The sequence below is a fragment of the Sinocyclocheilus grahami genome, unplaced genomic scaffold (assembly GCF_001515645.1).
Source record: "Sinocyclocheilus grahami isolate Dianchi unplaced genomic scaffold, SAMN03320097.WGS_v1.1 scaffold36.1, whole genome shotgun sequence".
Lineage (NCBI taxonomy): Eukaryota > Metazoa > Chordata > Actinopteri > Cypriniformes > Cyprinidae > Sinocyclocheilus > Sinocyclocheilus grahami.
The window spans coordinates 3,810,445-3,820,772 of NW_015505215.1; the positions used below are offsets into that span (position 1 = coordinate 3,810,445).

The 10,328-nt window shown below is 37.9% G+C and overlaps 1 protein-coding gene across 1 annotated transcript; it reads right to left on the reverse strand.

The window, feature by feature from the left end:
• Positions 1–2,306: 2,306 nt before the first annotated feature.
• On the reverse strand, positions 2,307–10,041 carry LOC107581644 (MBT domain-containing protein 1-like). Its single transcript, XM_016267265.1, has 16 exons — positions 9,881–10,041; positions 8,640–8,841; positions 7,622–7,755; positions 7,417–7,531; positions 7,226–7,308; positions 7,003–7,120; positions 6,763–6,897; positions 6,479–6,607; positions 6,365–6,403; positions 6,219–6,283; positions 6,036–6,140; positions 5,446–5,593; positions 5,267–5,349; positions 4,940–5,174; positions 3,260–3,331; positions 2,307–2,769 (listed from the first exon to the last, which is right to left on the reverse strand). The coding sequence occupies exons 1-16, from the start codon at positions 9,899–9,901 to the stop codon at positions 2,471–2,473; spliced, it is 1,983 nt and encodes a 660-aa protein (XP_016122751.1). The 5' UTR covers positions 9,902–10,041; the 3' UTR covers positions 2,307–2,470.
• Between the last annotated feature and the right edge of the window lie 287 nt (positions 10,042–10,328).

Consider the following 10,328-nt stretch of genomic DNA (forward strand, 5'->3'; position numbering starts at 1 on the left):
ATTCTCACATTGCTGCATGCACTGATAATCACTCTACTGGACAACATTTTTCTTTATAGTTTGTATTTCACTTCTCTATGTTTGACTCAATAACTTTACTTATGTAGAGAAAAAACATAACCGAGGATAAGGCATCAATTCTGCTGACAAGAGTGTTTACTTAAAGGTGAAGTTGTGCGTTAGGGCTTAAATTCATTTGAGGGTAGCAGCTAAATTTGCCTCAACAGTCATATTTTAATTGCAAATGATTGAGATTTTGGTCTTATTGTAAAAAAAATTAAAAAAAATAAAATTTAGTTGACAAGCATGATCATAACCAGTGTGTACCTAAATCCTGATGCTATGGATGGGGTTTATGAGGGGAAAAAAATCTGGCGTTGAAAATAATGCAATATTTGCATAAAGAATAAGCATTGAAAGAAGTATGAACATGACGATATTGATCTGGTTGCTGATGTCAAATGTAGCCATAAAGTCCCGGTTTGACGATTACAAATTAAATACACAGCAGTGCCTTACATTTGGAAAACTACACATGCATACAGCACAACAGCTACTGAAGAAACCCAAAAATGACTTAAAAAATAAATCAATTCAGTACAAACATCCGCTAAAACCCATGAAGGAAAAAGTAAATTACAAAAGAGAGAGAAGAAAAACACCACCACTTGTTAAAAAAAATACATTGGATCTTTATACAACAAACCATAATTTAACATGGATCTAAAACTACAACACGTGGGTGACCATTTACAAAATGTAATCAGCATTTGATGAATGCAAGCAAAGTTGAACCAGAGGAAAAGAAGGAAAACAAAGACATGATCACATTTGTCAGGAGCTTCAAATATTGGAAACAAACAAAACGGCGGTATCGTAAGTAGAACTGGATGATCTTAGAAGCGCTTAACCACGACCCTTCAAATAAAGCAGAAGTCAATGAGATACGTTTCCTGAGAGTTCACCAACAACCTTACTGGTATTGAATAGAGCTTATAATTATACTAAGATAAACCACTATGCAGAAGTAAATTGGTTGATTCTATATGATGTTATAAAGGTTATTTACACTCAGAACGATCTATAACAGGGAAAGCTCAAGTCTAGCTCTTAGAAAATTGTCACAGTTTTGCAATATATTGTAAGAATATTTTGTTTTAAGTCTATATACGTATGAGCTGTGTGATTTTTGTTTTCAGAGTAAGACATCATAAAACAACAGACATTATTATTGCATAACATTCTTTTCCATTTCAAGAACTCCGTCGATAACATGCTATGATATAAATATAAATGATGTGTAGACTTTTAAAGTGAAATAAGCCATGTGTCCAAGTGTGGATATTTTCCATTTGCATAAAATATAATGAATATGCCCTTTCAAATGGAGCATGAAAACTACCTATTGCAACCTTAGCGAGGCTGAGGAACCACATGAATCCTCAACCTGTGTATTTTAAAATCATGTTTTCTTTTAGAGGTAGTAAAAATGGTTTTATTCTGGAATGAATGCTGCGAGTAAAGGAAAATGCATGGGATGGGATGCGATTCCTCGCTGATGCACGAACAAGGAGGCTTGTAAACAAACAAGCTGGCGCTGTATTGTTCAGAGACTCGCAATACTACTAGAAAGTTTACCAGAAGAATTCTCTGCTGTGCGGTCAACATCAAAGATGACAGGAAGGTAGTGTTCAGGTAGCAGTGATTGCTTACGGTTTATTCCGGCTCACAAAATACTTTGACCGCCCGTATAAAAATGGCTCTTTAGAACGAAATCAAAACCATAAACATTGGTGTAAAATGTCAAACAATATATATATATATTTTTTTTTGCATATCACAATATTCACTTTGACTTGAGCACATCCCACTTCTATAATTATGTTTGCTAATCACATTATACAATGAAGCTGCAGGTTTTACTATCATTTTACAGGCCAATACATATATTTGTATCCCTGTAGTGCAAATTGTGAGTGTTTTCCATTAGTCTACTCTTCATACCAGTAAGGTTTGATTTCAATACCATCATCCCTCATTCCACTACTATATTTATACGTTTAAATATTTATATATGTGTGTTTAATATGAATATCATACATGTATGAATATACTGTCTCAATATAGATTTCTACTACTCTTACCAAGTACATGTTTTGCTTGTGTAACAAATATATAAACAGCTTCTTTTTTTTTGTTGTTGTAATTTTAGAGCTTGACAGAACCAGTATCATTTTATTGTTAAATGAAGAAAGAAAAAAAAAGGCTAAATTCTCTTTATGTGTTCCAAAGAAAGTCATACAGGTTTTAAAGATCATGAGGGCAAGTGACAGAATTGACAGTATTTTTGGTGACCCATTCCTTTAACATCCAAATACTATTAATTCACACCACAGAAAGTGAATAAAAAGTGCACACAATTCTTCTGAGTCAAACGTAAAACTATCCTTTTTTTATCATGCAACGGTTGTTAATGGTGTATGCTGCACAAATGACTCAGACACCTGATGATGTGCAACTCTTCATGCTGGCCGACCTGAAAAGTTCTACAGGAATGAGCTCTGTGGCGCCCTCTCCCTGAGTGATGGAGAATTGAGTTACCTGAGTTGAGAGAGCGATCATGCTCTACACCTGAGGTGGGAGGTCGCCCGGACCCAGAGAAGTGGGACAGGTAATGGGGCGGAGTCTGCTCTTCATCACCCAAGAAGCTCCTCCTCCTCAGAGGCCCACCCAAACCGATCGGCCTCCTCCCAACTGGAATCTTCCTCTCTAAACACCAAGCCAGACTGAGGTTACCGAAGTTACTGAGGTTACGCAGGCTATCGAGCTCCACTCCACAACACTGCGGGCCATCCTCCGGCTGAGCCCAAATTTCAACTCAGATCTGAACCTTAATTTGATTTCTACATGTCAGAAGGGTGATTGTGTTGAGAAACTGAAGCCCTGAGAAAAGGCAATGTGGAACCCAACATGATGACTTAAAATCTGACCCCTACCAAACATTTGCTCAGATTCTGTCACCCTGAGGGAGGGTGCCACTCTTTCTCACCCGGGGATGAGGATGATGGCTACAGTTTTTCTGTAATTATCCGTGACCCCACTGAATCGTGACAACTGCTACCGACTATCAAGCAGAACCAGACCAGACCCAAAGCTGAGGGAAACCCAGAAGAAACGCCTCCTGGACCAATTTTGCACCCAAAATCAGTGTTCGGTGAGAGGAGAGAGAAGATGAACAGACAGAAAAGATTGGACTCACTTTTCTTTTGTCCTTTATACTGTGCAGTCTTCTTTTTCTGTTTGGAGACATTTGGTGGTGCTTCTCTTGTGGCTGAGGACGAAAAAGACAAGCTGTTATTCTATGCAGCCAATCATTAAACATCATTCAAACACATTGTAGTTTACAATAGAAAGGACAGCAGGATTTTTATTTGCTCCGAGTTAAAAATTATGCACAAAAGATAAGCATTAAAAAAAGATGTTATTATAGTGTTATTATTCCGTATTGTACAACCAATATTAAATAATACATTATAATCAAAATTATTAGCCTATTCTTATTTACACTTTGCACAGTACATAAGTCATGGGACGCATGCTATCCTTTATGTGCTCTGTTAAAGGACACTTGATTGATTGGATCTGTCAAAAAGACAAGAAATGATGGCCTGAGTTTACATGTCAGTGTTTACTCAGTATTCAGTAACTCTGGCATTGTCTTTGCTGGTATACAGAGGTCAGTCCATCATAGAAGTCATTTACATATAGATTTAAATTTACATTTACAAACTGTTTAAATCGAAGAGTCAGACAGAGAGTAGAAAATAGTTGTGAAAAACTAAATAAAAAAACAAAAGAATAAGAATTAAAAAAAAAAAAAAAAAGATTAGAAGACTATCAATGTGAGAATATTGTGAGTCTTGCTATGAAACAATTTGAACCTTCTAGAATCAGAATCTTCTGGACTGTTCACTCACTCTGTGTGGCAGGTGGCTGCAGCTGATAGCCAGTCAGTTGGCACCAGCCTACGGGGTAGAGATCTGGAGACTCACAGTCCACCCACTGATCATACTCATCCTCCCAGCCATCAAAATGAATGCGTAGGAGTCTGTGGACGATCCTGGTCACTGTGGCGACACACACCAGACGTGGCTCCATCAGGTCCACTGCCTCCACCTTCATACCTATACGGAAGCCGTGATTCGGTACTTCCTGAAAGCAAGAGAAGACATTCATCCCAGTGTGTAAAAGACGACAAAACACAATGCATTATTTCTCAAATAAATGTAAAAAAAGAAAAACTTACTTTGTTAAAGAGCTTCACAGGGGCTGCAATTGAGCCCATTTCTCTGAGGTAGTCAAACCATTTGAAAGGGAGTTTGGTGTACCCTGTGGAGCAGTTTCAGATTCATTAGCAAAAATGGCCAAATTTCATTCAGTGATGCAGTCAGATCAGATCACACTGCAGAAAGAGTGGAAAAGCACCTCTTGGGGGTGTGAGCTCAATGTTGTTGATTTCACAGAAGCCGACTGGGAAGATGGAGGGAGAGGTTGAGTGGTAGCAGAACCAGTCTGACCCATCAGCAGCCTCAGAACCATCAATCCCGATCATTAGGTACCCGTCTGCCAACACCTGAGAGAAGATAATCAATTCCAAGTTAAAATACTTCTTCCTGACCATTTCACTAATAACTGATTTTGTTTTAGCTGTTTTCCCCATGCAGTGCGTATCAAGCAGATGGAGAGAGGTGGGTGGGAAGGGCGTATGGGTAATTGTTCTGTATTATTTACAATATTCGGTATCTTTAAATATAGGTATGTGTTCACATGTATTTTTAGGTGATAGGATTAGAAGACTATCAATGTGAGAATATTGTGAGTCTTGCTATGAAACAATTTGAACCTTCTAGAATCAGAATCTTCTGGACTGTTCACTCACTCTGTGTGGCAGGTGGCTGCAGCTGATAGCCAGTCAGTTGGCACCAGCCTACGGGGTAGAGATCTGGAGACTCACAGTCCACCCACTGATCATACTCATCCTCCCAGCCATCAAAATGAATGCGTAGGAGTCTGTGGACGATCCTGGTCACTGTGGCGACACACACCAGACGTGGCTCCATCAGGTCCACTGCCTCCACCTTCATACCTATACGGAAGCCGTGATTCGGTACTTCCTGAAAGCAAGAGAAGACATTCATACCAGTGTGTAAAAGACGACAAAACACAATGCATTATTTCTCAAATAAATGTAAAAAAAAAAAAGTACTTTGTTAAAGAGCTTCACAGGGGCTGCAATTGAGCCCATTTCTCTGAGGTAGTCAAACCATTTGAAAGGGAGTTTGGTGTACCCTGTGGAGCAGTTTCAGATTCATTAGCAAAAATGGCCAAATTTCATTCAGTGATGCAGTCAGATCAGATCACACTGCAGAAAGAGTGGAAAAGCACCTCTTGGGGGTGTGAGCTCAATGTTGTTGATTTCACAGAAGCCGACTGGGAAGATGGAGGGAGAGGTTGAGTGGTAGCAGAACCAGTCTGACCCATCAGCAGCCTCAGAACCATCAATCCCGATCATTAGGTACCCGTCTGCCAACACCTGAGAGAAGATAATCAATTCCAAGTTAAAATACTTCTTCCTGACCATTTCACTAATAACTGATTTTGTTTTAGCTGTTTTCCCCATGCAGTGCGTATCAAGCAGATGGAGAGAGGTGGGTGGGAAGGGCGTATGGGTAATTGTTCTGTATTATTTACAATATTCGGTATCTTTAAATATAGGTATGTGTTCACATGTATTTTTAGGTGATAGGTGCTGGTACAGTTATATAAAGAAAACTGTATGTATAGATGCCCATATGTATATATAAGATTATACTGAATATTTAAAATAAATTCTTCCTGTATTTCATAATTTCTAGTCTATTTTTTTTCTGAATTACAAATCTCTACTTTGTGTTTGTACTACTGTAGTGTTGTGATCCCCCCCCCAAAATCAACATTTAAGACTAACAGAGAAAAATGACAAAATGGCATATTACCTTTCTTACAGTAGCAACACATATAGCAGAGAGATTTAGAGGGTCTATTGCCTCCAACTTCATTCCATCTTTAAACCATTCCCCACTCTGATCCACATCCTTAACCTGTGGGATCAAAAGTTGACACACATGAATGTGACTGTAAACAAAGTCAAATAAAAACAAAAACAATTATAAATATACCTTAAGAAACAACTGTGACGGAGCATCCATCTGACCCTCCATTTTCTTTGTCACCTCTACAGAGGGCAACATTAGACACATTTAGATCCATAAGCCACAACATCATCAAATGTTATTTTTTTGTTGAATCAACTTTGAAAAGGTACATCGAAAACCATTCAGACTCCTATAAGGCAGTCTGACACCTGCACCACAACAATTTGTGATCTTTATATCAGGAAGATCTTGCATTACTGGTTTTTCTAGAGTATCTCTCTAGCGGAAAACGGTTTCATGATCACTGCTCGGATAGTGTCTTACCTTTGTGGCGAAATCTGGTGGAAGTGTTTTGGCTCCAGTGAGTCGTTTCACAAGAAACGCTTTCCAGTTAGAATACTTATGGTGGATGGCTATAAAAACAAGTTATATATATATATAAAAAAATTATATATTAAAAAAAAAAAATTTATAATTACTTCTATGCAGCAACGGCAACTTCACACTACTTTAACAGTAAAGAAACCAGCAAATTACGTAGTTTTGATTGGCTTAATGTTTCACATACATTTCGGAGGCACCAGTGGCTTTCCACTAGTAGCACACCATCCAACAGGGTGGATTTCTGGGATACACAGATTACACCAGAAGTCTTTGCTCGAGTCGTTATCAAAACCCTCATAGCGCAGAAGAGCTTTAAAACCTGAGAAATGATGAAAATAAATAATATATGATACCTTTTTCAGTTATAATACTTGAAAGATTCTTAAGAGCAAAAACCTTGGCAGTCATTAAACTACAACATTACCTGACAGTTTGACAATCCCTGCTACCCAGTAAACTTTTGTGGAGAGGTTTGTGTCAGAATTGAGGACCTCCACCCTCACCCCCTCTGCTATGTCACCCCAGCACATACCCATGGGCACCTGGAGAGTGATCAAGTAACAAACAGTATTTATAAAAAAAAAAAGAAGTCAATATATTAAATACAAAAAAATAATAATGTTTCGCCAACCTCTACCTGTACTCACATGTTTGAAACAGCTGACTGGTGCCCCAACAAGATTATTGCTACAAATGTACTGGCCCCAGTCAAAGCCTTCAACAGGTACCACTACATGAGCAAAAGAACAAATGATGCTGTGGTTAAGTGATGTGACAACAGATTATTAATCAATTAGGAATACAATTACATAATGACACTTTAAACCTGGATATTTACCTGATTTTGATTTAGCTTGGTTCTGTTGATTTGCTTGATACTGTGCGTAAGCTGCCAACTTTGCCATTAATGGCTGTTTCTGTAAGACTTTTGCCTTTTTTGTAGGTGGTTTACCCTTAATAGGACACAAGAAGAATACATACATTGAACAACAATAAAGGTAGTGTTTTGATTAGGAGTGCTTCTTAAGTCCATGAGTAGTTACCTGAAGTCTTGCCAGTATACTGGCCTTTTTAGAATTGGAGGAATAGCTTCTAGAACAGGATACACTGCAGAATCTCTTTGTTTTAGAGTAGAAAGCATCTCGCACACCAACCATACCACACATCTCACAGGTTGCTGCATGAACAAAAACACAATCATTAATCATATATTCACACTATTGAACAAGTAATTCACTGAAATTTTGGCAACCAAAAATTTTCAGCTCAAACCAACTGAAACCGGCCATTTTTGGAGAGCTAAAATAATTGTCCGAAACGGTGATGTTTAATTCATGTTTTTCCAATTGCACGTTTCGGAGTCTATATTTGTGCTATACAATGTGGTTAAACTACAACAGGTACACATCTGTGTGGACCCTAGTGCAGGATTAACAATACTGATTTCTCCTTACTCGATACTGAAATGTATTTCTAAATCTCAAGATCAATCATTTTGTCTAGGCTGTTTTCCGTTGACGCGTGAACTTTATGAAATATTATTTGTAGTGCACCTGCCATCCAATAACCGCGATAAGATTTGTGCTTTAATATGAAACAGTCTCTGCTTTCAAATTCTGTTGATTTAAAAATAAAAAAAAAACATTAAATTCAAACAATAAATTAGGTTTTATCTGTCTTTAATATAGCGTAACAGATTGCTGTAGCCACCTCAGTTCAAGTGGCACATGAACTGACCAAGTGCATCCTGAATTTTCAGCTTCAGCCCAGAATTTTTATTTCAGTGCATCGTTATATTGAACAATTATCCTAGATGAAATGCAAACCATAATGATACTTTTTTTGTTAGGTAGGAGACTAATAGGGTATTAAACTATTTTTCATGAGAAATTATATTAAAACGTATTCAATGTATAAAATTTCAATGAGCAAAAAGTTGACCTGATATTATTTTAGTAAAAATCATAATACTTTCCGTTTATTTCCAGGTTTAAATGAAAAATAAAACAAATTTTGTGTGTACTCGGACTTTTGGACCCCACTATACATTAAATTACTAACCCATTCCTGCTTTTCCATCAGGATAGGTGTACACTTGGCCGTTGTTCTTGATGATTGGCAGGCTGGCGGGGATGCTGGGGACTTCATCCTCACTGTCCTCTGAGCTGGAGCTGCTACTGCTGTCTTCACTGCAGCTGTCATACCCGTCAAACATCCCAAACGAATCTCTCCTCTTCCGCTCTGAGCGGGGAGTGTGCTCAGCCTAGGCACGACGAGAGGAGTGAAAAATGTGGAGAAATTTAAAAAAGGAAGAAGTAACGTCAAATTAATTGAAGAGCAAAGAAAGACAAGGATTAAGGCTCACTTAGATACCACTAATACTTCAATAAATGATTACCTTTGACATAATACAGCAGCCTGATAAATATTACAGTCAGTGATAACCATAATCTTTATATTAGTTCATCAATGCTTTAATGAGCTGGGAATTAGGAAGCAGACTATATCACATGAATAAAATTGAAGGTTCTCATGGGTCACAAAAAAAAGCAAATATCATGTAAAAAGGGTCAATATCATCAGCACCCAATATCCCCACAGCACATTTCAAGACAAGAGACAGCCAAAGCAAAAGAATCTCATTTAATATTTCCAATGACATCTGCTGTATTTTCAGGTTCTACATATTTATATTTTTCAACATTGAAGCACCAGACTGGTGGATCAGACATGGATTTGTCCAAACCACTGTGACCTGATTTCAGAATGAATTTCAGACCCCTTTCTCCATCTGAACGCATGTTCCATTACCACCTGCTAAAATACCATTTTACTCAAATCTACACATTTTATATCCCCATAACCCACCATAAAGTGATTTTTAGGTCATATCACAACACAAACTTACATATATGCTGTGCCTGAAAACCTAGAGATCTTTCAACGTTTTCAGAAAACGTGCTTAACGCGTTTAAGAGCCCCATAAATACTGTCTACTAACTATGTTTTGAGACACAACCGCAAACACAAACATTTACACACACATAGGCCTGCGGGTATATTTCATATACACAAAACACATACATTATCAGTTGTATTTGCATCATTCAGTGAGACAGCTAGTTTGAATAAGCTGTTACATAACATAGAGAGTATTACGAATGATTTGAATGAGGTACATTTTGTAGTTTGTGTGACGAGCAGGATCTATTTCTGACAACCAAAACAAAGAGGACGGCTACCACTGCTAGCCGCTAACGGCGCTAAATCAAGGAAGCAGGCTCAAATAAATTCTTTCTTACCATATCCCTTGGGTTTTCCATTAGCCCTTCATGCAAGTCGGTATCTTATGTTCAATGTATGGTCCAAGAGCCCCCCTGGGGGAAAGGGCTTGGCTTGAAATTATTTTACTCTAAAGGAAAAAAATAACTCCAGTTGATTATCAACAATTGTCATGGCTCAAGTGCGCGTGCGCGTGGACATGGAATGATTGACATGGATATTAGCCAATCACAGTTCACCGGTTCTTCACCTTTTACACCATATAAGGTCATAGGAAATGTTTTAGTGAGGAAATGTTTTGGTGAATAATTACAGATCAAATAAATACCGACTTTGTAGTGCCATAGCAGATTTATTGACTATAACTATTAAATATAATGTGTCTACGGTCATAACTGCATGGTAATAGAAAATGACAGGATGAGATGATGGATGAGGTGATAAATGTTTGGATGTGTGGCCAGCTTA